Here is a 27771-nt window from a genome sequence, read left to right as displayed (position 1 = left end):
CACAAAGGTCATGAATTTTCCCCATTTATTTAAGTTCTTCTCAATGATTTGAAGCAATTTTCAACGTCTCTGGAAAAAAAAAAAAGAAAGAAAAAAAAAAGAAAAGCATCTCATGATTTATAACCAGTTAATTCATTCAAGGAGATTGATTTCACATTAGTTCGCATTGACATTCATACATTTTTAAGTCTCAGTAGTAGAAATATGTTATGACACTTTTATTGATATGTTTCTATTTTCGCTCTCTCTCTCTATCCCGCTCTTGAAAATATAAAAAGATCCATCATGAACATTCCGTTGAAATATACTGTATACAGTTCTCGATGCGTTACGGCGTTTGAAAAAATAAAATCCGGATACCTCAGTGACCACCTCGTCTTCCTATTCCTCTCCAGTACATCTTTTTATCTTTGGAACGCTTATGGGGAATGCGTGACGTCACTCTGCAATATCCCGTGCGCGGCGGCGTGTGATAGAAAAACCGATGGATTACTCCGCACGCTTTATAATGTCAAATCATTTTTTTGCCAAGACACACAGTCCAAAAAATATCTGCGCCCTAGAGAGCATTACAGTAAGTGTCAATCAGTGGCATTCCTGGTGCAGATTGCATACGGTGTTTTCAAATGAACAAAAAAACTATTTAAACAAGCACCTGACAAAAACACAAATTAATCGGATTGATTGTTTTTTAAATTCGAAACTTAATATTGTAAAGCATACATGGAAAAAAAATAGCCCATAAATTTGATGCGAACAGATGAGATATGATTAAATACAATTCTCGACCTGAAACAAACACACCTGGGTGACGAGTTTCTGCATGCACCGTTTTGACCTCTGACCTCTTTGACCCCGGCGGCTATAACTGTCTTTTGAGATGGAAACTGTAAAAAAAAAACACAAACAATAACAATGAGTGACACATATGGGACACCGCTTTTTTTTTTTTTTTTTTTGGGTTGCACTCAGACCCTGTAAGGCCAGCGTAGAGATCTACGTGAACACTTGTGAGTGTCACACACCGGCCAGCTCTCCAAGTCGCGACACTACGGGAATGCAAAGAAGAAACCTTCAGCGGCCCTGAACCAGCAGGGCTTGAATGGAAGAAGGATTTGGTCACAAATCAATAACACAACAGCTTTTCCTCGGTGGGCACTGGGATCTCGTATCTTCGCCACGTGACTGACATCATTTTTTTTTTTTGGAAGCTCTGGGTCTCGTTTGATGATGTGTCAAGATGATGCAAGACTGTCAAAAAAAAAAAATACAACGTAAGACAAGCTACCTTTACACACTCCGAGTGTGTTGCCATTTGCCTCTGGGAGGAAGACGACGTTTCTGCTCTACGACACAGCACAGTGGTCATTGTTTTTTTTTTTTTTAGGATTCATGATTAACAGAGGCGATGTCAAAATGCTGTCCGCTTCCTCACCCGCTTTAAGATTATCAGCATGCAATTTTTTTTTTTCCTCCCTACATTAAGAAAGTTGATCATGGAAAGGCCAAAAAAAAAAGTATGAATGTAAACGCTCAGAAAAAAAAAAGTTTGACCAGCGTTCCAAATTGGTTTGGCCTGACCACTGCATATCCATCCTTTGTTATCTTTCCGTTAAGTGGAACAGAACCGAGACCCGAAAGCTACTCCGTTTGGTTTTCCCTGCTACAGTCGACTCCTCTTCGTATTATTGCCAAAGAAAAAACAAAACTATGAGTGTTACTCAAGCAGTCAAAGTACAGAGAGCTTTTTTCTTTTTTTTATGTTGTTTTTTTTTTAGTTGCTGCTACGGTCGTTGTGCAAACGGTTCGACTCTTGCGCGCAAGCTAACGGTTCGGCAAAGTCTCGGGTGATGATAATGGCGACGCTTGATGAGATGTTAGCAAAATATAGCGTGTTAAAAATAGTCAAACTATGTTCGTGGAATGAGGAAAGTAGGGCAGTAGAAGCAGAGATTTCATCCAACAAAACGTAGCTCAGGGTGTAACCTTGCAAACATACATGTTTCAATATTCACATTTTTTTTCAACTTTTCCAAACAAAATATATCTTCTCTTTCATTAGAATCTTTTTTTTTTTTTTTTTTAAACATGAATTGCATATAACATTTTTTTTTTAAATTCATTTTATATATATGTTTTTGTATCTCTAGCACCCTTGTCTTCAACTAAGGGTTTGCAGAAAAGACAGTCATGCAAAGTAGTCATGCTGGTAAACAAAGTTACAAAAATGCATCACCACCACGCCCCCCCCCCCCCTTCCCCTCATTTGTTGAAGGGGAGGGGGGGGGCATCCATTGTACCTCGATGTCTTTGCTGTTTTTCCACTCAGTGCATGAGTCCATTTGAAGTCTGCCAACCTTGTTATTTTTTTTCCCCCGTGGACTTTTTTTTTTTTATGGCAAATTTTCACATTTTGCATCTGATATTCTCCATCCTGGACCATCTTAGCCATACTTAGATTTGTTTTATCAAAATATATATTTGTTCTCTCTTTTTTTTTGTACACTTGCACTATATTTGGTCCGCTTCTGCTCCTTGATGGCTCCGCCTGCCGGGGCCGTCCTCGCCGTGACATCGACTCGCCTGTCAAGCGGCCCGCCGGGGCAGCAAGAGATGCCGACGAGACATTTTGGGCAGTATTCATCTGGGGGGGTTCTTGTGCCTCGTTGGCAGTGTAGGCCTTTGTGCGTGCTGGGGTGCGGGGACGGGGGGGGGGGCTATTAATCTGATTGGTCCCTTTCAATTGAATCCTTTTTGCAAAAGTGTCCTTGGGGCGGGGGTGGGGGGGGCTGTCCATTCACCTCTTCATTACAAATGAAGCAGATTGGATTGGACCAAAGACTGACAAGAGTGGTCCCGAGCTCCCGCTCTCCTTGAGTTTATTTTCCGCTCTAATTTTGCTTCAATGTGCTTCATGGATGCAAGTGGCAGTTCAAACCCAAGTGGGCTCGTTTCAGTTAATCTTGATGACATCGCGGAAGGTCATTCAGCGAGATCCTCCCCTCCCCTTCTGGATTTGACCCCCTCCTTTCCCCCCTTTGCAGTACATGAGAGAAAAAAAAAAAAAAAAAGTCTTGTAGGGCAGGCTGAAGGTCAAACCGCGTCAATGCTACATGTGCTTCGTTTTGACGTCGTAGCTTTTAAATGATCGCGTTTTATAGAAGTTGAATGGAAGACTAAGTTTCAGAGACGGGCGCTAAACTTGATCTTTATGCGGGTCATTGGGATTTTCCTTGAAGGTTAAGACCCGTCTCTCATGTACTGTTGGGGTGTTTTACTTCTTCACTGGAACGGATGTCAGGAGAGCCGTGACCTCGACTCTGCATAAATCCAAGGTCAAGTCGTGTCCCGGCCAACAGATGCTACGGTGTTAGCAGAGATGCTACATTGTTCATTCAGTCCCTTGTGAAGACAAAGTTTTCCTTTTTTTTTTTTTTCTGGAAACATGTTGATGGTGATGTCATCTGGAATGTGTCCTTTTTGATTTTCCTCCCAAAGTGTGTCAGTGCAATGTTCAGTCAATTGGCCCAAAAAAGGTTGAGGGTCACACAAAAAAAAAAAAGTGGTGGTCGGAGTTCCGAGGCTACTTTGGTAACGACGTGAGCAGGAGCAGACGGTGTGAATTTTGGGAATTCATGATTAAACGTGAGGCCTCTCCCCTCTCTTTCTTTTTCGCTCTCGTGACCCCCGAGCATCTCCTTTAAAACGTCCATCCACGTCACGCTCGCCGCCTACGTGGCTCCCGCCGCAAATATGTGTTAACCGCTTAATGACTCCTCGTTACAGAGAGAAGGCCAACGCTAGAAACTTAACACTGTGAAGACAAGAACAGAAAGTCATGAATAATCACACTCAGCTAACAATCAGAAATGTAAAACATGAGCACATTGGATTATAGCAGACGAGCATTCTTTTTTTTTTTTGCATTTCACTCAGGTAGGGAAGTAATTAGCATTACCTGTGCACACTGCCGTTTAACTGTCAGAATGAATGAAACAATTTCGGACAGATGGACAAACACATACATGTGATGTTGTTCATGGGCACATTGAAGGAATCAATACAACATTGTTGTTAGACACAATTTTGTGGTGGTTCTTCTCTCTGCCTTCGCCGTGTTCTACCATTGTTGTCTTCAAGGAAAATCTGCTTGGAAAATACATTTGAGCTTGTCTAAAATGAACCACGTGGTTTCTTCTGTCAAATAGTCCGTTTTGGAAATATTATCCTCTATGAGTGTCATGTTAATAGAGATTATAAGATTAAGGATGAATTTGAGCTCAGTTTGAGGGGGAAAAAAAAAAAGAAAAAGTTTCATCCACAGCGCAGCAGAAAAAGGACTAATTAGCATTCTCAATATAAAAATTTGATGACAAAAAAATATCATGACTAGTGTATTTTTGTCCCTTCAAACACACATTAATTTCACTGGCGGAGCTAGGATTATTTTTCCTTGGTGGAGGGGGTGGTTGGGGGCTTATGGGGTGGCCAAGGATATCTCAGGGGGTCTTGCAAATTTGTTTATATTGCAAATATTCAGAAAATGCTGATAAACATTGATTATACAAGGGGAAAGCTTGCAAAATGGGAAAACACCCAAAGCCAATTATCTGATCCGGCACCCGGGGGAGTGTCAAGCATATTTCCAGTGCCCCCAACCCCAGCTCCGCCAGTGACTAATTTTTTTTTTTTGACAAAGACACGTTTAAGATTTAGTGCTTAAATGTACTAGACCACCAGCAGAGTTGCTGTAAATCAACATTAGTAAATAGCAAAATATTTTTTTTATGTTTCCGTTATCTATATGTAGAAACATTTTTTTTTTTTGCAGTGTCTAATACATTTGTGAAGCACTGTACAGTACATTAACCACAAGAGTTGAAAACATTATAAAAACACGAGCGTTAGAGGAAAATAAGAAAACGTACGTTCAAATAGTTGTGAGCAACTTTTGCAATACCGACAATTGATTGAATGTCTGTCACATGACTTTAATGTATTCACATGTGAACATGATGAATTCAACTTACAGATGTTACGAGCATCGCTTTGACAGTACATCTAGTGTAGCTAGTTAAATCTAGCTAATTAGTATGGACTCCTAACTTGACATCAGAACCTCCATGGGGGCCTCATAGAGGCACTTACTTATTGCTTATCTGCCTACCCGTCTGTTTATTATTATTATTTTTTTAATCTTCAAACTTGGCCACTTTTGGCCACATCCTCAACACAAAATGTCACATACAGTATGTCAACAAATAAAAGATCTCCTGAGAACAAAAAGACACAGGGACATTTCTCTTGAGTGCAACACAAAAAAGTTCTCCCACCCCCAAAAAGAACAACATTGTCACAAAAAAGGGAGTGTGCTTGAATGTTTACGGAGGCTTTTAGCCGCCGAGAGCGAGCGAGTATTAGGTACTGGACCAGACTACGAAGAGCATTGAAGCATGGACGCCGAGTGCCCATTAGTAGAGTCCTTTTTTTTTTCTTGAAATTAATTGGAAACTCTTTTCATGCTTGAATTGCGTTTTTTTTTGTAAAGATTGTAAGTAAGACTAAACCCTGTACATATTCACAATCCTCAATAATCGGGCGAGCCGGGCATGCAAATCTATTTTGGAAGCACATTGATTTCTCATCCTTCCTTTTAGGTTGAGCAATCACCCAATGTCAAAACGGAATTTTGTAAGTCAAAATCTAAACGCGGGAAAAGTACACAAAATTCTTACATTTCGCGACAACCAAGAGGACATACGATTGGCTCATTTTTGTAATCGTAATGATTTGTAAGTCTGTACTTTTTTTTTTAATATATTGAAAAAACGATATTTACAAAGGTACTTTATCTGCACAGCTTGTTCTCCGGCTTAAAAGAATATTGCACATTTCTTGCATATGTGGAGGACACAACAATGTGACAGTAAATAAACCTGAATGAATTCATATAGTTATTATAAAACGTCATCAATAATTAATGAGTCGCTTATTGGTGGGCAACACTCTTCTAATGAGTCTAAAAACGATAATATCGCACAACCCTTGCGTGTATGCTTTTTATACATAAAGTAACAAATCTGTGCATCCACTTTTTGTGGCTTTTTTTGTGCGAAACATGTTTTAGGCAGTGATACAATTACATTTGTGTTTACATTTAATTCAATAAAACTTATCGCTAAAGTTTTCTTTTTCCGACCTTATTTGCTAACCCAAGGCATGCATTATAAAGTCACAAGACGAGAGGTCATTTTGTCTACATTCAAGTTCACGTGATCTTATTGCTATCGGTTTTCGTCGGAGATTTTTTAAACGTTAGCCGAGCCCGGCTAGCATCGTTTAGCTTCCGATCTTGTGCGGCCATCTTGTTACAAAATGGAAGGGATGGGGGAACGGCAGCGGCGTAACGGGCCCGGCGCCTCGTAGCTTTCGAAAGGCGGGCTCGTGATGGGAGCTAACCGCAGAGATGAGCCCGACACCCCCGTCACGTTCGTCAGACTGCGAGAATTCTCATAGCTCGTAGCTACATTTCGTAATATTGATTTACGACATTGTGTGTGTTGGGGGGGGGTTAATAAAAATCAAATTTGAAGAACAATTTCCACAGTTTTTACACAATAGTTCAGCATGAAAAGAAAATGGAAAGTATTGTGAAATCATAACGACATACAAAAGGAGACAGACACAGACAAAACAGACAGGACAAAACAAGAAAATGCGAGTTATGATATGTCTTCTTTTTTTTTTTTTAAACATCCAAGTTAGTTGCTTTCAAAGGCCCATTGAATAAAGCAACTGTCATTGCATGACAAGTGATTTAGACAATGCTGGGCCAGGACAGTAGAAAATAATCCCTGAAAAATGTTATAAAAGGAGTTGACCGCATGAAGTCACGCAGCTTCCTGATCCGGGTTACAAACTAAGCAACATGGATGCTCCCGGTATTTCCATGTCACACTTACTAAAAGCCATTTATTTCCTACATGAGTTGCTTTTTTTAAATAAACTTCAGGGATTTGATTAAGCCATGAAAATGTTAATATGGCTAATGACCAAAGGTATCCTTTAAGCTTTTTGGTATTCTAAACTTCAGATGGTCAACATTAAAAAAATTAAAACTGCCAAGCTTCTCCGCACGAGTTTAGTCTTGTTTGTAAATGCATGCTGCTAAGTGTTCTTGTTTTGAATTAAAAAAAAAAAAAACAGCCATAAAAGTGAACTAGAGAAAGTTTTTTTTCCGCACTACCCGACAAAAACAACTGCTTTGATTGACCCCAACCATAAATAAAAGCCCTTTCTTTTCCTTTTTTTAAAAAAATACTTTTTTAGACTCGCTCAAGCGCATTAGCCAAACGGTACCTCGGTAAAATATTGATGATGCATTTTCTAGGGCTGAACTTTTCAAAATAAATAAATAAAAAGCTGTTGCAGGAAGATTGTTTTTTTTAGGTGGGGAACCGCTTAGCACCCAAAAGTAGCGACGAAAGGGAGTGCATAAAAAATGATATAGATTTTGTTTTTGGTCCCAATTATATTGAATTTGAAACACTTGTCAAAAATGAATCAATGACATGTCATGTGGAACATGAAATAAATGACGAATGACGTTCAGTATTAATAAAAAATATTTACAATGATGAATATAACAGTATCGGTTAGCGAGCACAAAAAGAAGACGACAAAAAAAGTGCTCATCGTGTTTCTCGGCCACTGCAGTCTGTCACGGTCAACTCATCGCCATGGTAACGAGTGTCTTTACTCAGAAACCCTTTGCTACTTTTGGGGCTTGTTTTTTAATCAGGGGGAAAGACACTACACTTGACACCGGGTCGGGACACACATACCTACCTAGTCGGACTTTAAGATACACTTGCACTGCAGTGGTGGCCTGGAGATGGGATGGAAGAATGAGCGTTAATCGCGGAAGACGACGCTGATGGAGAAGGGGGGCACAAAGGGGAATAAAAGAGAGGGGGGGGGGGTAAAACACTGCAAATAATCGGACTTGACTCATCAACAAAACCAAGAGTATCGAATTTAGTGCCAGTGTCCGAGTAGCGTTATGCGCCTGCTTGTTGAAGCAGCTTCATGAGATCAATTGCCTGTTAAAGAAGCTGCCGACTCCAGTTACCGGTAATTAAAACAATTGATCTGCCCCGGGACCACAGTCGTAGGCCACGATCCAGAGGAGGAAATGTGACCGCTTTATTAGGCATACCTCATCTGTAATTCAGTACTCTGCTGATAAAGCATTTGTTGACGTCGGCCTAAAGGTCATATCGGAAGTTATAAAAAAAAAAAAAAAAAAAAGTATTATGTGGATCGATATGTTTTTTAAACTCACTTTACGTAGCATATTGCTAGTTCTGTTTTGAAACAAACTTAATCTGGCTCAGAAAAAGGGAATATTTGCAGTATATCATGATGAGGTGATATGACAATGGAGACAAGTGTTATCACTTGAAAAGAAAATATCACGTTTGGTTGGAGACTGTCAATTATGGCCATAATTAATAACTCAATGTGACTACTACAGGGACCAATAAAGAAAACGACGTAAAAATATTCAATGCGATATGTTGTATTGGCTGACTAACTTGCTAAAAATCGGTAGTAATAGAGAACATATTAATATGGAATTATTTAACCCATAATTGAAACACAAATTATTATTATTATTGAAAAAAATCTCTTCTATATTCGTGTGATTTCATTTGGGCACGTTATCTTCACTGACAAGAACATAAAAAGTGTGCTGCACAAAACTTAAGAATTCAACCGGACAGTAAATGACACCAAAAATCAAAATATATACAACTTAGCCATAAAATCTACAAAACAAAACCAAAAAAACTACAAATAAAACACCATACAAAAAAAATAAAAATAAAATAGTCTCACAAAAACAACAAAAATTAAGTTACACACAACTTGTAAGCAAATAAAAAGCAGCAAAGAGGAAAAAAATGAAATAAGCTTCACAGAGAGAGAATCAACAAGATGGAGTTCCTTGTCGGTCTCCAGTCGTCCACTGTCTAACCGTATAAAATTAGCCATGCATATAGTGTATTGCATTGAGAGCACAGGAAGCCAAGATGGCCCACAATCAAAATTGAAGGAACACATAAAGCTTGGCAAAACCACCTGAAGCGTTTGTCTAGGAAAGAAATCATACCTGCAGCATACAACAATAACTTTAATCCCTCTTTAAAAAAAAAAAGCAGGAAGACTCCTCATATAATTTTGCGATTGCATTGACAGTGTCTGGCTACATGTGTTGCGCCACCATTTGTGTTCATATATATATATTGCACTGCGACTATCTGTTAGCCTCTCTATAAAATTCTACGTTAGCAAGAATCACATTGTGTGGTTTACTGTATTGTACTTTTGTATTTTTTTGGATGCTATTAAATCCTGCTTTACTTTAAAGAGGGATTCATCTGCGCTCATATATTTCTATTTTTACAAAATCATCTAAAAGTGTAGCATTGTCTGTGAACGCTAAATGCTTACCTTGCAGCCACTTTTTTTTTAATTCTACCTGCCTGCGTTTGTAATCTCGGATTGTATTGTGCAAAGACTTTTCGCTACCAAGTGTTGCTTTCAAGCCCGTATTTCATGTCATTTCTTTCAAGCTGGCAGCACAGGACGCCGAGAGTTATGAAGCTTTGGGCTACACTTGGCACGGAAAGCTCAGTCGCACGGTCTGGGGAATAGTATTTCCGAAGCATTAAGCGCCAGCGACACCGTGTTCGATCTTGGAGATGATGATGATGATGACAGCGGGAACCTGATTGATGAAGGTCATAAAGCACAAAGCTTTGGTCTGGCACTGAGTGCCTTTAGCTTGGCGTTGGCGTTGTTTGCAGAAGTACTATCCCCTTTGACCTTAATGTCTCCCCTTTACCCCAGTGACCTTTGATCTTGGAAAAATGACACTTTTCAACAACAGAGGTCACTTGGAAAGAGTAATCAATTTACTCTTGGAAAAAAATGAAAACTAGTTGTGGTCTAATGCCATGTGTCCCAATACTTTTGTGTAAATTCTAAGTGTACACATTTCCTACAAATCAATGATAAATATGTATTGCAAAGTTGCAGTGTGTTTTTCCTAAGGCCCATGGGGGGAGGGGAGTCACATTGTTAAACACATTGTCAAGAGAGGGGGGGGGGGAAAGGCGTAAGAACCAAAAGTAAGCCACACACAACAACACAAACACGACACTCAGACGGCATTGAGACTTTGTGTGTAACATGTAGGAAAAAAAGAGCCCACATACACACGCGTGATATGACACAACCTGAAGGGAGAGACGACAACAACAACAGAGGTACGTCAGACGACAACAACGTGAACGGCTATTTCCCGTTTCTTCAAGTGTGTGTTTTCTCTTTTTGCCTTTTATGCTATTGCACTCAGGACTGCAGGGGCGTAGCTATCATTTGAGAAAGGGGGCGTGCAAAAACAAATTTGTCCCGTCCCGTCTGTCAACTACACCCATGCATGACTGTATGCGTATTTGAAGCTTTACACGGATACACACACATGATCCCAAGACTGCGAAAAACAGCAACAACAAAAATGAATGTACTGTATTGGTAGAGCAAACCAGCTATGAGATTGGTTGGGCTGAGGTTAGGTTTGATATGGTGACTAATTGGCGCTAGTGCACCGTAGGAGTCTGCACATTTGAGGACACGTGAGCGAGTGAAGAAAACCAGTTTTGTGTGCATTTTGTGTTGCTGTGCTGCTGCTGCTGTAGTCAAAGTGACATCACTGCAATGATGCAATACATGATGGCGAGCCAGATGGAGTTGAATGGACGCTTGAAGCCGAATCTGTAGCTAGCGCTCTTTTGACTTTTTTTTTGTATTGATTGATTTTTTTTTTTTTTTTTTTTGCATTGTTACCTCTGGTCTATGGTTTGATCCAGGAGGAGGTGGAGTTTGCATTGAGGTCCTGCTGTAACAGAGACCCTTCCATCTTATACCAATCCTCAGTCAGAGGGGAGTCTGGGCTGGGTGCCAGGGCTGCTGCCTCTAGTTTGTTGTCAACAAGGGAATGGGGGGTGGTGTTGAAAAGTTTGGAGGGAGTGCGGGGGAGTGTTCAGGTGCAGGTTGGCGGCAGCGGTGGTTTGATTGCGATGAGTGGCGGGCGGGTGATTAGATGGATGGATGAATGGATGGATGGGTGAAGGTATTAGGTTGTCATGAGCACAGAGATGATGGCAGAAATTAAAAGGGGAGGGAGGATTGGGGTCGGGGTTTGATGTGGCACAAAGGAAAAAGGGGATGCAATATGAGGGAATGGATTTAAGGGAAGGGGGAGGGGGAATGGGGCGGGGGTTAAGGGAGGTGAAATGACCAAATAAGGGGGGAGAGAAAGAGAGAACCAGAAGTGACGAGAAGTAAATTAATGCATGGTTAACTGTCTGAGTCCAGAAGACAGAGAAAGACTGTTTATGAGCATGGATGGATGCTACGGTACGGACAACCAAACGCACGGACACCATGGAAAGATGGAGCAAGTCAAACGAGGAATAAAATCAAAGAGACGCACAGAAACTTTCCACATCAGACACGAGTAATCAAACCAAGCGGTGATGATAAAACGGACAACATGGATGTAAAGTGGCGCTAACAAACAAGAGCAGAGCACAAGAGCTGAGTGTGCATGTGAGTCTGTGATCGGCTCTTCCACTTAATGTGCACTCTCCTGTCTAAAGCAGCCCTTGCGACATGTTTACCCAAACGTACACACAACACGTTGGCGTCGGTGCTTTCCCGATGTCGGACGTACCTTTCCGCACATTCCCATCCGTGGCTCGGAATTCCCTGGTGTTGAGCAAGAAGCAGGCCCGGTCCTGTTGGTAGCGTTCCCGAGTGGGACCCCGCCCTATTGGGCTCCTCTCATCAGGGCTGAGCACCTGGTCGATGGTGGGGCAGTCTTCGTTGGCCAGCGCGGCCGAGGCAGCATCGCCGTTCTGTTTGGAATCTGCACAGGGAGGTTCGGGCGGCGTTAGAAAATACATACTGGGACATAAATATGAGTCAGTCAAAGGAAACACCAGGGGCAACAAATAATATAAAAACAGCAGGTGCCCTGACATTGAACCCTGTGGAACACCATACGACACAGAGTGGGCCTCTGGAACTCTTTCACGCAACACTGACACAGTCACGCACAAATTAAAGAAAAAGTGGGAATTAGTCAAACATCCTGTCTAAACAGCTCATGAATCAGCAAACAAGAATTTTCTAATGAATAGAAGAAGCAAGGCAGTCTAAATGTTCAAAGCGCTGACGTTGGCAATAATTCTGACCTCTCTGATGCATTAAAGGTGCGCCGACACACGTAAAAAGCAATCAAAGAGCCAAATGACCTCCCTTCCGGGTTTTATTGGTGAAACCACAGAGAAAATATTCCAAGTCAGCGCAATCGGAAGGCATTAAGCTGTTTTAATAGATAATTGACTTCACTCTTCCCCCTTCAGACCATTACATAGTGTTTGTTTGTTCCTGGCTGGCAGATGGGTGCCTGAAGGCAAGTGTGGAACTGGCAGTTGATAATAAATTACACATGAGATCTGATGGGCATGTACGAAACCGGGCAGAATTCTTAAAGAGAAAACAAAAATGAAACAGCTCACCTCTGTTGATCTCTATAATTTCTTCTTGGGCGAGAGGACAGTCGCCTCCGAGGCCTCCAGATCCCATGACTCCACCTAGGACATTTCCCAAGAGCCTCTGCGGCGAGGCAGTCGCCATGGCCAGAGCGTCCGGTTTGCAGTAGTTGGGAGACCCCGGTTGAGGCGCTCTGGGAATATGTTTGTTCTTCTTTTTGGGCAACTTTTGTTTGGCCATGGCCAGCGAGTAGTACATGCCGAAGTTGTTGACGATGACGGGGACGGGCATAGCGATGGTCAGCACGCCGGCCAAGGCGCACAGAGCCCCCACCAGCATCCCCGACCACGTCTCCGGGTACATGTCTCCGTAGCCCAGCGTGGTCATGGTCACCACGGCCCACCAGAAACCGATGGGGATGTTCTTGAAGTTAGTGTGGGCGTTGGCCGCCGGGTCGTCCGGGTGGGCTCCGATCCTCTCCGCGTAGTAAATCATGGTGGCGAAGATGAGGACGCCCAGCGCTAAGAAGATGATGAGCAGGAGGAATTCGTTGGTGCTAGCGCGGAGGGTGTGGCCGAGCACTCGCAGACCCACAAAGTGGCGGGTCAGCTTGAAGATCCGGAGGATGCGGACAAAGCGCACCACGCGGAGGAACCCCAGGACGTCCTTGGCGGCTTTGGAGGAGAGGCCGCTCAAGCCCACCTCCAGATAGAAGGGCAGGATGGCCACAAAGTCGATGATATTGAGGGTGCTTTTGAAGAACTCCACTTTGTCGGGGCAGAAGATGACTCGCAGGAGCACCTCGATGGTGAACCAGATGACGCACACGCCCTCCACGTACGTCAGCCAGCTGTCGGTCACCACCTCGTAGACGATCTCCTCGCGGGTCTGGTTGCCCACCGTCACGTTCTCCGTCTTGTTGAGGATGGTGTTGAAGGCCTCATGCGTCTCCATGCAGAAAGTGGAGATGGAGATGAGGATGAAGAAGAGGGAGCCAAACGCCACATACTGGGAGGGCACAAATAAGAGAAACCAGCAAGATTATTAAGAATAGCGAAAAACAAAAACAAATAAATACATGAATGAAAACATCAACAAAGCGGCCATTTTGTTTTTTGGGCCTTTTAATTCAAATCTAGTTTTCGGTTGCTTTCTAATTTAAACGGTTTATATTACACATCTTCTACCTCAGTTCACTTGTGCATATATTGCACTCAACTTGTCCAGGAGATAACTCAAATCTCTGGACTTTAATTTAATTAGATTGCAGGTATTGCCTGAGTTGAGGTCCGGGTGGAGTTTGTGAAATGGGATCACTCCTAATCTTTCTGTACGTTTCATTATAAGCCATTGACAAGCGTAAAAACACATTTATGTCCGTAAAATGCCACTTTGACTTCATTTCCTCTCTAATGTATTTTATTAGCACAGTTGTAAAGTGCTCTTCCCTCCTCTTTGCGAGTTTATTTCCCAAGCATGGAGACTCCTCCCATTACTCATCAAGGCAATTTTATGTGTGAACCGCGCGTGCACTTTCTATATGTACCCAAGCACTTGTCAATGAATCGATTCCATTGTGTGCACGGTTCCGGCGCAATGGCTCCCTGGCGTGGTCCGTTTCCAGCGGGGCCGCCATGTGTATTTATAGAGGCTTTGCAGTCACGTGGTTTTATCACGTGATTTTGTGTTATGCCGCCATCTTGGCGGTCAACTAGTCAGCTCGTTCCTACGTGTTTGTATGGATTGTCTGATTTCTGCGCTACGTTTTCACCGATTTCTTCCGAATTATGGCTGATTTGCTATCCAACGAAGTTAGGCATTTGGATGAAGACTCCAAGAATCGTCACAGAGAGAAGTTGAACCTTGTTGGCACAACGGATCCGTACCTTTTACCGAGAAGCATGCTAAAATCGCCCGAGCATTTTGCAACAGCCGACCTGCCTGAACGCTCATATCCAGATATTTATAATTACCTCGTCGATTTGTTTTGTAATGGCATTTCATAACTTGACATATTAAAAAACTGAATAGAGTGAAATCATTCAGATACTGTACCTGTCTGTTCAAGTTGCTACCATTTTTATTATTTGTTTATTTTTGCATGATGCCACATCTGATTGTCTTGAAAACTTAACCAATAAATATAATTCAATATTTACATTGATAACGTTTTCAAGCATCATGAAAAAATAAACACAAAATAAAAACGGGGGGGTGAACTGAAGAAATCATCCCATTCCCTGCCTTGCTGCTCTTGCTGCCTTTCTAAAAATGCACCCAGCATTTTCAACAATCATATTTGTATCATCCCATATTGTATTATTTCACATTTTGTGAAACAAATCAGGGGTGAATAGTTTGTTTACATACCTGATATGAAGTCCTCATTGCATATCCTTGTGTAAATCGTAGGTTTCCATCGTTCACGACGAATATCCGCGATCCATTTATCACGTTTTTTCATGTTCGCCGGAAATCTATAGAAGCTAAGATTTGGTTTATCGCCTCGTCTATTGCTACATCCAACAGCACAGCAGGTATCCGGCATTCTTAAGCTCAAATAGCAGCAGATATAACAAGAAAGCGTGTGTGAGTCGTTGACCGGCACTGAAAAGTTGACCGCCATGATGGCCGCCAAGCTAATGTGGGTAGCTTGATGACGTCAGCTGCAAAGCCTCTATAGACGCGGTATACTCTGTCAAATAAATAATAAAACATGGCCCAAAGAGCAAAAAAAAGAGGAAGGTAATTCATACTTGAGTGGAGTCCATATATAAAGGAGCCTGAGTGCCCTTAGTGTATCTACCGTGCGTGCCACTTTGTAGTTTTTGACACGGCACGCTTACGTAATATCCCGAAGAAACTTCCGGAAAAGACGCACGGGCCGATTTCATTTGGAAGTGTTGTGTCCAGTAAACATGGCCTGCAGGAACCCATTGGAGAGCCGCATTAGCTCACGCCCATCACAATAGTCCACTTTTGTAACCCAAAGAATTCTGCTTCTATTTCTTTCCGGTACCTCTTTTCTCCTCTGCTATGTCTGACCTACTTTCTCAGATTGCTGCAGTGCTCTCCCCCTCTATCGCCCAAACACACACACGCTTGGAGCTTCTCAATCACCCTCCTCCTACCGCTACCCCCATGCCGGTGTGTCTCGGGGAAGCGGGATAGGACCAGCGGGACCTGCTTATTACGCGTCCCCCCCCCAAAGTGCCATACACTTGAGATGACGTAAGCTGCACGGCACAAATAGCACATATGATTTTTCAAGTGCCGGTTCCTGCTAAATTTGGGTGCAAGTGTTTTTTTTTTCTTTTTAAATCTTGCTGCAACACACCCGGACACCGGTGCCAAATATGCTATTAATACACAGTCAAATAAAAAGGAAAAGGCTTTTCAAGTAACGCCCAAAATAACACAGCTTTCAGCTAATTGCAGAGCATTACTTTCTCTACCAAATCCCGCTCGAGTCTCAGGAGAGCAGCCTCAACCTGCGCACAAAGGAGAAAAGAGGGAACAAAAAAAAAAGTGGCCAAGCTACAGTAACACACAAAAGAGAAGATAGTGGCAAGGCTACAATGGCGTCGTCCAAGCAGGTGGAAGCGGGTGGAAATAGAGCCAAGAAAACCTTGATTGAAACTCAAGGCTAGAGGAAAAGTAAAGGATGGAAAGTCCAGCTGGGGGCAGAAGGCAAGAGGACATGTGGACAAAAATAATTTAGCGTTTACATTTCAAAATGGCCGCTTCGCAAACTATTCCAACGTGTTTGGGGCTGCCGGCTCACGTAGGCGACCGACAAATCGTCTCCTGGAAAAACGACGACCGACACACAAACACACACACGTGCCGCATTGAGGGGACGGACACCGGCAAAAGAAAGAGTTGGAGGACAACGATAAAAAAGGAGGCGTTGCAATCTGTCATACTTATTTATACACACACACACACACACACACACACATGGATCCCCCTGCATCATGAGAGCACGCGCTGCTGTGAATATACGATGGGCGCCGAAACCTATAATGCGAAACAATTCCCTACAGTAAAGCCCCGACGCGTGTGACACCTGCAGCCGAAATGACCTTCAAGGCCCGATGGAGTCTCCCTCGCTCGCTAGACTCTTAAATTAGATTCGGCGAGATCATCAACATAAATTTAAAAGGTTGAGCATCACAGAGAGAAAAAGAAGGAGGGGGGAGTTGATGGAGCGTTGATTATGTTTGAAAGTGAAACAGTGATGGGGAAGAGGGGGGGGGGACAATGGCGCGTGCTTCTCGCCGGCCGCCGTGAGGAGCGAAGACGACAAAGCGGCAGCGAGGGTGTACGCGTTTTTCCTTAACGGGACTCTCGTGGTGCCGTGTTTACTGCGGCACCATCCAGAAGAGCTTTATCATTACAGTATTACACCCCCCCACCCACCCATCTCCATCCCCTGCCTGGCTCTGGGTCACCATGGCAACCGCTGCGTTAGCCTCCGCTTTCAGGCACCAAGGACAGGCAGGACTGAGCCAAATAGCGTTCCAATGCAGCTGCAATACCGAATCGGTTTGCATGCACGGGAGCCAAATTATGAACCCACGTCAAAGGCGAATCAAAATGCACAATCAAGTCAAAATGACAACGTATGTCAGAGGAGACCAGAAGAGGACAAAAGAAAGACGAGGACCAAGCGGAGGAGTAGTGAACTTGAGAAAAGCAAATTCAATCCTCCATTTGTGAAATTCCGACCGGCATCTGTGGCTAAAACATCGAACTCCAATTGGATTGCATTTAGTTTGTAAGAATGACATGGCTGACAGATTGTGTTGGCACTGCTTTTTCCCCTTTGGCTAATCTCCACAGTCAGCCAAGAAGCATTCTTTTTTTGTTTGGACTCCAAATCTCACAATTAAAACTACAAATACAGTATATTAAAGACATGACACTTGGCTACTTAACAAAAAAAAAAATGGACCGCCATGTTTGAACCGCTGGCAACAAAAATGACAACACCCCTCTGTGAAAATGTACAAATATATTTCGTTTTGAGGCATAGTTGCCGCGACGACTTCAGTTTCCGAGATTCCCCGAATGACTCAAGCCCTTGACACGCTACGGCTGAATCGGCGAGCCCTCCCCGCACGCCGGCGCATAACGTCACAGTCTTATCAGCGCTGCGGTATTCACGAGCCCCCTCGTCCTCACCCCCCTCCCCTCCCTTTTCTCCCCCATCGGTTGTCATTGCACTGCAGTCGTGTCAAACATTAGCGAGGACAAACAAATAGTAACAGTGAGCTAGCTTCATGTGTCCTTTCCCTCTCGCATCTGCTTTGTATTCAGCACATTTTACTGCAGCATATTATGTGCACTTGTCCTTGCGACGCAGCCCCCCCCCCTCGTTCTCAGCCAATCCCGCCTTTTCTTTTTTAGCTCCATCACTCTCTCTTTCTCGGCACCCTTCGCCGTGTCCGACACACTGGGAGAGTTTGCCTATGACATTTTTCTTTTGTCCTCTTGTCTGTCTGACTGTGACTACTAATTTTGCATGCCGGAGTGGGAGGAGTTACGGTTAGCCCGGGTTGTTAGAAGAGAGTTTTTCAAGATCAGTCATAAGGAGCAACTACCACTTCCCACTGGTCATTAAATGATCTATAAAACGGGGTGCTGACCAAGCATTTATTTATGTAGCACGAATTAAATACTGCCTATGCGAGTGAAACCCTCAAGACTGGTCCAAGTGGTGAGTCATTGGTGTCCGCAACCGGCTGGACCAGGAGGCACAACCAAGAGAAAGCAGATGGCCGAGCGGGAAGAGACACGCCCGATCGGAGGCTTTGCAATCTGCCGCCATGTTTTTGTCATAATACAAACAAAGATTCTGCTACAATTTAGTGACACAATATAATGTAATATATTTTTGGAGAGGGCAGGGCCAAACACGCCTCGGGGGTTACGCGAGGAGGCGTGTCGGATGCGCCGATTTATCCGCACGCCGTAAATGAGAGCGAGCCCTCAGCTGAATGCTTTATGGGCCTCTCCAAGGTGGAAAGGTGAGGGTGCCAAGAAGGATTGATGTCCACTCGGATGTTTGAGAAGGTCAAAAGTCACCCTAAGTGTTTTCTAATGGGAGCGGGTCAATGTGTGGACCACGTCGCCTCTTTTTACTTACACTCTGCCCTGAATGATTCCTTGAAGTTACCATGGAACCAAATCAAAGTCTCAGCGTACCTGTTTGTAATTTAACTTCTCCTGGTCCCGAGAACATGGTCCTAATTGACTGCAAGCAGAAGACTGAGTCAGCACTTAACCAGGAAGGCTAAATTGATCTGGGTGCAGAGGAGGAGGAGGAAAGTACAGAAAGATGACATGAGCAGAATTTGGAGTGATGGGCATGACATTCCTTTTTTTAAAAACATTCTCACCATGTCAACACTTTGATTCCGAGTCTGAGCGATTCTTTAAAACAAACGGAGCTTTTTTTTTTTTGCTAAGCTCACAAGCGGCCCACAGGGGAGAGAAGCACATGGGGGGGAGTCGGAGGCGGGCTCGGCAGCCGGGCTTTTCCAACAGGTACAAGTGGGAAGCGCAAATACAAGCAAAGGAAGCGGTGTTTAATCCCGCAACGCTTGAGCACACTTGCGCGTCATTGCGGGGACACTCGAGAGCGAGAGCGAGCCATGTTTGCACTCCAAGAAAAGGAATCCTGCTCTTTGGGTTCACTAAGGGGTTGTTTGCGACAGAACCGCAAAGCAATCATGTTAAGTCAACATACTGTAAACAAACCACAAAGTGATTCGAACATATATGCCGAAGCATAAAAAGTTTGTGTCCGTTTGGGATAGTATTCATATTGCAATTTATTCTTTTTTTTTTGTAAATTGATTGCATGTCTATTCGTCGTATTTGCCAGACACAGCTGGACGTATTTCAACTATCTCCCCCTCAAGCTGTGTTGACAAAATCCTCTCCAAGGTGTTCTTGTCTTTTTCCCTTGTCTAGCTGTTCACCTGCGAATGTATTTTTTATTTTATTTTTTTCTGTCCACCGCAATGGTTTTCTATCAGGGGACAGCACGTCCGGGCGGTCTCAAATTTGGCAGCAGTGTGCACTTCAACACAACATAAACGCGATCGCCGTGACCTTCCGTAAATTGGTCGATTGGAAGACGAGATGACCAAAAAAAAAAAAATGCGATGGACAGTCAATTGAATTGGACCAGCTTCACATTTTAAGGCCGCAAAGAGAAGATGCTAATATGAACACACAAAAAGGAGAAGATAATCAATGGGATATCAATCGATCGGCGGGCGGGGAGAAGAGCCGAGCGATTGAATGGCGCGAGCCTTCAAAGATAATCGAAGATGCAAAGCCGAGCCCCCCCACCCCATCCTTCACTCCATTTTCCCAGCGTCTCTCTCACCCCTTCTCCATTTCCCTCTCGCTCAGCCTATCTGGTAGCAACCCCCACCAGCAGCAGCAGCAGCAGCAGCAGCAGCAGAACCCTCTGCACCTCTTTTCTCGTTCTCCAGCGCTCCCCCCCTCCTCTCTCCGGCGTCTACTGCAGCAGAAAAGCCAGCATAGATACCAGCATGTGTGTGTGTGCTGCTACGGTACATTGACAAAACATGAAACGAATTGGCGAGGGGGGGGCTGAAATGAAGACATTGATTTGTTTGATTCATCGGGCACAAATCATTAGACCGATGCCTCTCCTCCTGTCTCCTTTTATTTCCCCTCGTCTGCTTCTCATCTGTCCCTTCCTATCTCCAACATGTCCTCGCCTCATTTGCATCTCTCCGGTTCTGTCGGTTTGGAAGGTGTGTGTGTGGGGGGGGGGGGGGTCTAAGGGGGTCACATCGTCGTTTGACGCCGGCGGAAACACGTGAATGCATATTGGGGACTATACCTGCACTGCACTCTGCATAACCCCCCCCCCCCTCCACACACACACAACTTCAATATGTATTTCCTTGCCTTTGCAGCTACACACTTGCTTTTTAACGTAAACATATTGCAGCAATGCAAACGCTCTAATTAATGATTATTAAAATAATTATTATCCATGGTCCTATACATAGATTGAAGTGAAATGCTCCAGATGTTCCCAGAGCTCTTGCCAACATTTCATGACTACATTTGAGACAGTTAAGACACATTCAAAGTGATTTGATTTGCAGGCATCATTTCCCCATCCTAATCTATATAATCCGTGTTTTTAGACTTCAAATTTGGATTTGGGTGTCCTGAATTGGGAAGATCAAATTCAGCATAAACCTCCACTGCACCAAAAGACAGCTTTTTTTTTTTTTTTTTTTTTTTTTAGCTGAAATAAAAACAGCACGCTGATGTGTGTTTTTAACACACGCAACGCGGGACAAGTTGCGCGTAAAAGTCACGGAAGCCCGCGCGGAACCGTCATGTAGCGTCCAAATGGGATGGGGAAGTGGGGCAGTCATAAACAAGTGGAGCAGCACCAAGGGCAGACGTGAGAAAAGACGAGAGCCTCTTTTGCTGCAATAACCCCCGAAAAAATGTATCGCGAGGATGCGCATTGAAATCAATGAGCAGCGGGAGTGAATGCGGCGTGAAGACTTTTGATGTGTGCCTCTTCCCATCTGCGTTAATTATTCAGCAGCAGAAAGTCGACGTCTTGCACGCGAGACAGGTAGCAACAGTGGTGCCTTTCGCTTCTGCCGTGTGCTCATAACTTTGGCAAAAAAAAGTTCAACTCACCCGAGCGTATTTGGACGAGTAGGGGTCCTCGAAGAGCGCCCAGATCTTGGGCTGCCAGGTTTTCCACCAGCCCGCCCTCCTGGCATCCTCCTGCATGCACAATCTTTTCAGGTCCCCATCGGCGCCCCCCAGGGCCGGGTCGTCGTCGGGCGCGTCGGGCTCGGGTGTCTCAAAGCTGTCCAGCGCCTCCTCTGCGTCACGGTGCTGGCGGTAGTTCATCCAGCAGCACGCCTCCACGTCCGTCTCGTCGATGCCCCAGAAGGCTAGCTCCTCCTCGAAGAGGGGGCCGCAGACATCGTTGGGACAATGCAGCTTACCCGTGCGGTAGTAGTTGAGGATGAAGGAGAAAACGGACGGGTGGCGGTCGAAGAAGAACTCATCCAATTTGGGGTCGTAGTCAAAGTTGCTGAAGGCATCCGGCTCGGTCAGCCACGACAAGCGCGTACCGGGCAAGGTCTTCAGGGTGCTCCGGTACGTCTCATGGCGCACCCCGCCGCAGTTTATCACGATTTTCTCGCTTTCCGACGGACAAGTCATGTCTGCGCTGTAACATGCTTTGTTGGACGACTTGTTCCCACCCTTGCGCCCTTTGAAAGAGGATACACACACCGAACTGAGCATAGAGGACCGGGGGTGGGGGAGGAGGGAGGAGGAGGAGGAGGAGGAGGAGGAGGAGGGAGATGAGAGCAACCGGAGGGAGGAGGGAGCTGGAGTCTGCGGGAAGAGAGAGAGAGGGCGAGAGAGAGAGGAGGGAGAGCGAGAAAGCATTTTAGTGGAATGTGGATTCTCCACCATGTCAAGATGAAAAAAGGTCACCAAATAACCTTGCTTGTATTTCTTTGCTGTGAAATGTGGGACAGACAATTTTCACAATGGCAAAAATGAAAAGATTACGTTGAATTCCTCAACTTCAAATGTTAGTTTGGTTTGTTGCCTTGAAATTGCACTTCAGACAAACTTTGTTTTTTACAGCGCATAGAAAAAATACTAATATTAAAACTCATCATAAATGAGGACTTTTCATAAGACTCAAATATTCCGAGTCTAAGTCTACACAATCTGGTTCAAAGATTTTTTTCACACCATTATTTTGAAGAAAAAAATCTTTTACATCATCAACAACAACAGCAACAACTGAACATTAACCAATCACAATCGATCTCAAAAGAGACTCAAATCATACTTGCCACAATTCATGGCACCTCGAATTAAACCCCAAATAAATGTTTGCTTTCTAGCAGTGTTATTTAACATTTAACAAGTTATAATATAAATATATAATCTAAAGTTATGAGAGGGTGTGCACAAATTAATTAAATTAAATACAACAAATATTACGAAATGCATGTTGGGCCAGATTATAGAACAGAGCGGACCAGTTGTGGCCCCCGGGCCACATTCTGCTCACCACCTTCTCACCCCCCAACACACACACACATTGTTCATGATAAAGTCATTTAATTGCCTGGCACTGTTATGTCCCAGCTCCCCCGTTTCCCCCTCACTCATCCGGCAATCTCTAAATTGATCCGACTGATGCTCAAGTTGGTGCTCATTCAAATCCTCACCCTAATTAGGCCACTGTGAGAGGTGCCCGCCCACCCCCATCCTTGCACGGACACACTCGTGAGCGGATGAAAAACTGTAGAAAACTGGCAAGAAGGAGCCTGGTGGTGCGGAGGGGGATGCTCACCCCCCCTCCCCCTTCCTCCCACTTTGCTCCTGATCCCGAACTCATTTGTGACGTCAGGTGCCGCAGCACCATGTATGTGAGTGTGTGTGTTAATTGCCTCCCAGGAGTGTGGCGTGTCCATGCTTACGTTATACGCTAAATTCATGCTATGCCCAATAATGTCACTTTCTGCCAACAGAGTAGGAAAATGGAAGAATGGGGAGAGGGGCCAAAAGGGAGACAAGTGAATGCATCACAGTGGATCGTCTCGGAGAGTGTGCCATAAAAGTGAATGAATTGGGCTGCGGTACACACATACACGCATCGCCATTCACAGCTATGTGGACATCCATGTTATGTTCTCTATTTCAAAAAAATAAATAAAAAAAAAACACTCAGGCCCCCTCCCACTTTTTAGATTCTCTCTCCTGCATTTTCCCTACCTCGCTCACACTCACGTTGCGCATTGAAAGCATCATCATCATCCTTAAAGGAGTAAGAGTCAAGACTTCTTCTATTTAACAATAATTTTTTTTAAAAAAAAGAAAACAGTTTCAACTCTTGCAGGGAAGCTTAAATTCAGGTACGTTATGGGACTGCATGAACTTTGCAACTCAAAAGTTCCTAACTCGAAAAGTCGCACTGGCCGGGGGAATAATAGCAGGCTCGATTTCAGCACCACGGAGAGCTCCTCCGCAGCTTTTACTTTGCACTATCTAACCGTCCGTTGTTTTGGTTGATCGGCTGCTGAATATTTTATACACCGTCAGCCACAACTTGTCTCGAAGTGTGGTTAAAAGTCTGTCTTTGTCCTCCTGGTGTCACGTGTGGTCGCTTTATTGATCACCAGTTTGGACTCGAATTAGCTACATATGGTGTGGCGAGCGAGTTAAGTGCAGATTGGGTGTTTTGTTTATTTGGTTAGGTTTAGGAGGCAGTTTCCGCTGCAAACGAGTGTGGTGCAAGCGAGCCGCTGCACTTCAATGCGGAGGCAAAGCCAAGGAGGGAGAGGGACAGGTATGAGCAGTAAAATGGAGGAAGGGTAAAAAGCATGGAGGTGAGAAAGGAGGCGGAGTGTTTCTACGCATTGGAAAGCGCGCGCGGGGAGGGGGTTCTCGCTCTCCCCTTCTGTTTTTCCCTCCCGCTCTCTTTTTCCTGCAGCATTTCTTGACTTGGCCACCGTGTCCTGCACCTCCGACCGAGTGGCACGCTCACCTGGCCGAATGCGCTAAGAAACGCAGCCTGGGTGGAGGGCAAAAAAAAAGGGGAGAAATAAAAACGCTTTGGGAGAGGAGCGCAAACACTGCGGTGAGAAAAAGGGAATGGTGCATATAGCGGGGAAGGGGGGGGGGGGCACGGGATTATGGGATGCAGTGACTGCGAGGGGGAGGAGGAATTCGGAGGAGTGCTGACTATGCGGAACCAACCTGGCTGTTGGCAGCAAAAGCAAAAAAACAAAGAATCACATAGGGAGGGGACAGGAAGGGAGGGAGGGGGGGGGTACATGAGAAGGAGGAAAGGACCACGGGGGATAAATTGTGAAAAAAGAAAAGAGGGCAGCTATGGATGATGGTGATGATAGGTGATTAGAGAGGACGAGAGGGAGGAAAACAAGCATATGGGGTGTCAATGCAGGGAAATAATGTTTGTCATGCATGCATACACACGTGTGCATGTGTGTGTGTGTGTGTTTTTATGCGCCCCCCGCCCCTTTCGCTGCCACCCGCTCCCTCATCAAAGGATGTAACCACAAGGCGTCATGCTGTTCCACCCAGATCGCTTCCCTCCCTCCTCCCTTCATCCATCCTCTTCTCTGCATCATCAGTCTCAGTGCACAAGAGCCCTCTTCTGGTGAAATGGGGATACTGCAGCCGAGCACTGCGGTCACCCCTCCCTCCCCTTCAAGTGAGTTTTTTTTTTTTAATCCTCATGAACCGTCATAATTGAAGCTACATGCTACTTGCAAATATTTTTTACAGCACTCAAAGGAAAACAAGGCGCTCGTCATCATAACAAAGCCGGTGGCCAATTCCCAGCGCACGAATAAAGCAGGCAATCAATTACGCCAGGAGAAAGGAAATGGGCCGCTCGGCTACTCGAGCCGGTGTGGTGCTCCCTGAGGGCCAACCAATCCAAACAACACGGCAAACACACCCCTTGGGGGGGTCTTGACCTTTGTGGTCAGCATGCAGAAGCATTCCTGATTTACATCAGTGGTGGGAAGTAACTAAGTACAAATACTTTATGACGGCAAATAGAGCGAACATCAAATAAAAGTTTGATTTCCAATATGCGGTCTCACTAAACTAAACTACAATAAATAGAGAAAAAAAAAAAACATCCACCTGTTTTAATCCATCTCAGGGGCGGCCATTTTGACATTATACTGCCCTCTGCTGTTAAGTGAAAATGACATCACAGCGTATAAAGGCTCAGCTTTTTTTTTTTTTTATAGTATTTTAATCCACTAGATGATCATGACAGGAAGCCTAAAGGTCAGCAATGACTTTGAGCATTGAGTCGACATGGGACAAACTCAAATGTTATTAGCATTGGGTGGTGCTTGAATAGCCATATATGGAAAGGGATATTTAAAAAAAAAAAAAAAAAGTCTACACACCCCTGGCCAAATGCGGATATAAAAAAAATTAGATCAGGATAAAACGTTTAAAAATTTGGTCCACTATTAACATGACCAATTAACATGTACAATTCAATCGAAAATGTATTTCTACCTCACCAATTGTTTTTCAATGGAGTTGCACAGCTCATATGGCACATTAAAGGTAGAACAAATTCTGAAAAGATTTTTCCTCAGTTTGGTGTTTTGGTTGCACGAAAAAGTAATCAACTGTTCATCTACGGTTTCCTTTTCTTTATTGTTTATCCTCAATTCTATATTCTCAAATGTAAAAGTCGTAATGTAATGAATTTTGAATAGCTTGATTACGGATTATTTGATTCCGTATCATCCAATAATTGGCCCGTCATTAGACCTCAAGGGCTCCAAATGGACTTGAAACAGCCAATGTTTGACCCACAAGACAAAGCAAATGGGCGGAAGTGAGAGATTAGCCGGGAAGGGAAGGAGGATTTATAGATGCTGGGTAGAGGAGAGCTGAGAAGGACAGGGATGAAAGGTTAACGTCAAGGTCAAGGATTTGGAGGTTTTCCAAGGCGCCGGGCGGACACGACAGGAACGCGCCACCTCCATAATTTTCATTCACCTCCAAAAGAAGAATCCACTGCTTCCTTCTTATCACTTGTTTTTTGCATCCTACTGGCAGGTGGGCTCATTTTGGGTTGGTGTTGGGGTGGGGTAGGTGGTGGTGGTGGTTTCTGGGTTATCCTCAGTCTAAAAATAGCAGCAGCTGTAGATTTATAATGCAGGACCAGTGAGTGTGTGTAAAAGAGTGGACGGGGTGGGGAGCAAATGGAGGAAAGAGAGGCGAGAGCGTTACGGGAAAGAGAACGACGGAGCCAGTTGGCAGGCGGGAAGTGACGGAAGGAAGCAAGCCAGGGGCGTTATGAAATTGGAGACTTGGCATGAATGTGTGCGTGTGTGATGCTGCGGAATGCAGAAGATGGAGCAAGTTGGCAGAGGTGGAGGTGATGCTGTGTGAGGAAGTCTAGACGTTTAACCGATACTTCCTGAATGAGATCCTGGCCAATGTTTAACAATGCATCTTTGCCTGTGCATGCGTGTGTGTTGTGCAATATGATTTCTTTATCAAACCATCCCCTCTCAGGCCTTGACACACACACACACACACACACACATATGCAAGTCAAAGGGTGCAGAAAAAAAGAGCAAGAAGCATGCCCATCTGCAGCCTATGGGGAAACACCCACCATTGCAGATGAGTTATATATACACACGCACACACAATATACACACACAGAATATATACATATATATAAACACTGCACGTCACGGCTGTGTAAAGGTGTGGGGAGGCGAATCGAGCACACACAAGGACAAAACGCGACTTGTTGAATGCGCCTCGCCGCTCACTAAATGTAAGCTGCAATAATGAGGCGGAAAAAAAAACAGTCTTCAATTGAACACATGCACGCTCGATCCACGGACACGCTTAATACTCACTCGGCTCGTGCAGGTTCCGTGCGCCAAACCCGGAAATAAAAAAAGCCAAAAGGATCAATCAGCGCGTAGTTTTCTTTTGTTATTGGAGGATTTCACACTGTATCCAGTCGCTCCAGTCAGATGATTCATTTTGCGGGGGGAGTTGGGGTGGTTTTTTTTTTCTGTCGCGATTTAGTGAATGGAGGAGAGGGAAAATGCAGATTGGTTACTTAGATGAAAATGAAGCAGGAAAAAAAACACCCTGAGAACTGCCTCGCTTTCTCTCGCTCTTTTTTTTTTTAATCTGTCACCTTTTTGTGTTATTGCCTGGACCTAAATAAATTACACCCCGCTACCATTTCTCTGTCTGTCTCGTTTCTTTCCAAATATTTCAATGGAGATGCAGCCCAGCTCCCTTTGCCTTGTCCCTCTCTGTGTTCCTTCAGAGGAGCGTCACCTCCTGCACGATTTTTTATTTATTTATTTTTTTACCCTCCCTCAGACGATACATGTGGGCGGATTAGACCCAAGACAGAACGGTGGGAGGAACCCGAGCTCATATGGTCAACTTCATCAATGCATGCGGGGCTGCAAATACGCAAATTGATACAGAAATGAAATCGGGAGAGAGAGAAAAAAAAACGCACCCACGGCAGTGGGCCGCGTGAGAATT

At 44.3% G+C, this 27771-nt stretch overlaps 1 protein-coding gene and 1 long non-coding RNA gene across 10 annotated transcripts; one reads left to right on the top strand and one right to left on the bottom strand.

The window, feature by feature from the left end:
* Window positions 1-11: 11 nt before the first annotated feature.
* LOC119138795 (potassium voltage-gated channel subfamily C member 1-like) lies at window positions 12-27696 on the bottom strand. 9 transcript variants are annotated; one of them, XR_005101231.1, is made up of 7 exons: window positions 27120-27687; window positions 21343-22056; window positions 12654-13635; window positions 11804-11998; window positions 10915-11043; window positions 975-3814; window positions 12-887 (listed from the first exon to the last, which is right to left on the bottom strand). XR_005101231.1 is itself a non-coding variant. In XM_037279150.1 (7 exons), exons 2-5 carry the CDS (start codon window positions 21961-21963, stop codon window positions 10922-10924), a joined length of 1920 nt encoding a protein of 639 aa, XP_037135045.1. In that variant the 5' UTR covers window positions 21964-22056; window positions 27120-27688; the 3' UTR covers window positions 12-3814; window positions 7849-7888; window positions 10915-10921. The 9 variants fall into 9 exon arrangements, 8 of the variants coding, with proteins under 8 accessions (XP_037135045.1, XP_037135044.1, XP_037135048.1 ...); XM_037279150.1 differs by adding an exon at window positions 7849-7888 and having other exon boundaries at window positions 12-3814; window positions 27120-27688; XM_037279152.1 differs by lacking the exons at window positions 12-887; window positions 975-3814 and adding exons at window positions 6485-6523; window positions 10284-10304 and having other exon boundaries at window positions 27120-27688.
* On the top strand, window positions 24507-26871 carry LOC119138828. The gene is made up of 2 exons (XR_005101236.1): window positions 24507-24919; window positions 24994-26871. It is a non-coding gene; the product is annotated as an uncharacterized LOC119138828 (long non-coding RNA).
* Window positions 27697-27771: the final 75 nt, after the last annotated feature.

Source organism: Syngnathus acus, chromosome 19 (assembly GCF_901709675.1).
Source record: "Syngnathus acus chromosome 19, fSynAcu1.2, whole genome shotgun sequence".
Taxonomy (NCBI): Eukaryota; Metazoa; Chordata; class Actinopteri; order Syngnathiformes; family Syngnathidae; genus Syngnathus; species Syngnathus acus.
The sequence above is the reverse complement of the archived record's forward strand: the minus strand, read 5'-3'. Positions and strand labels throughout refer to the sequence as shown.

Excerpts from the sequence above, each read along its gene's own strand:
- LOC119138795 (XM_037279147.1), bottom strand. The coding sequence starts at position 21,963 with ATGCTCAGTTCGGTGTGTGTATCCTCTTTCAAAGGGCGCAAGGGTGGG. Across the intron at positions 10,305-11,803 it reads GGATGGGAATGTGCGGAAAG|GTTGTGTCATATCACGCGTG; the intron begins GTACGTCCGACA and ends CTCTCCCTTCAG. Across the intron at positions 6,524-10,283 it reads TTGTGTCATATCACGCGTGT|CTACGAGCTATGAGAATTCT; the intron begins GTATGTGGGCTC and ends TACGAAATGTAG.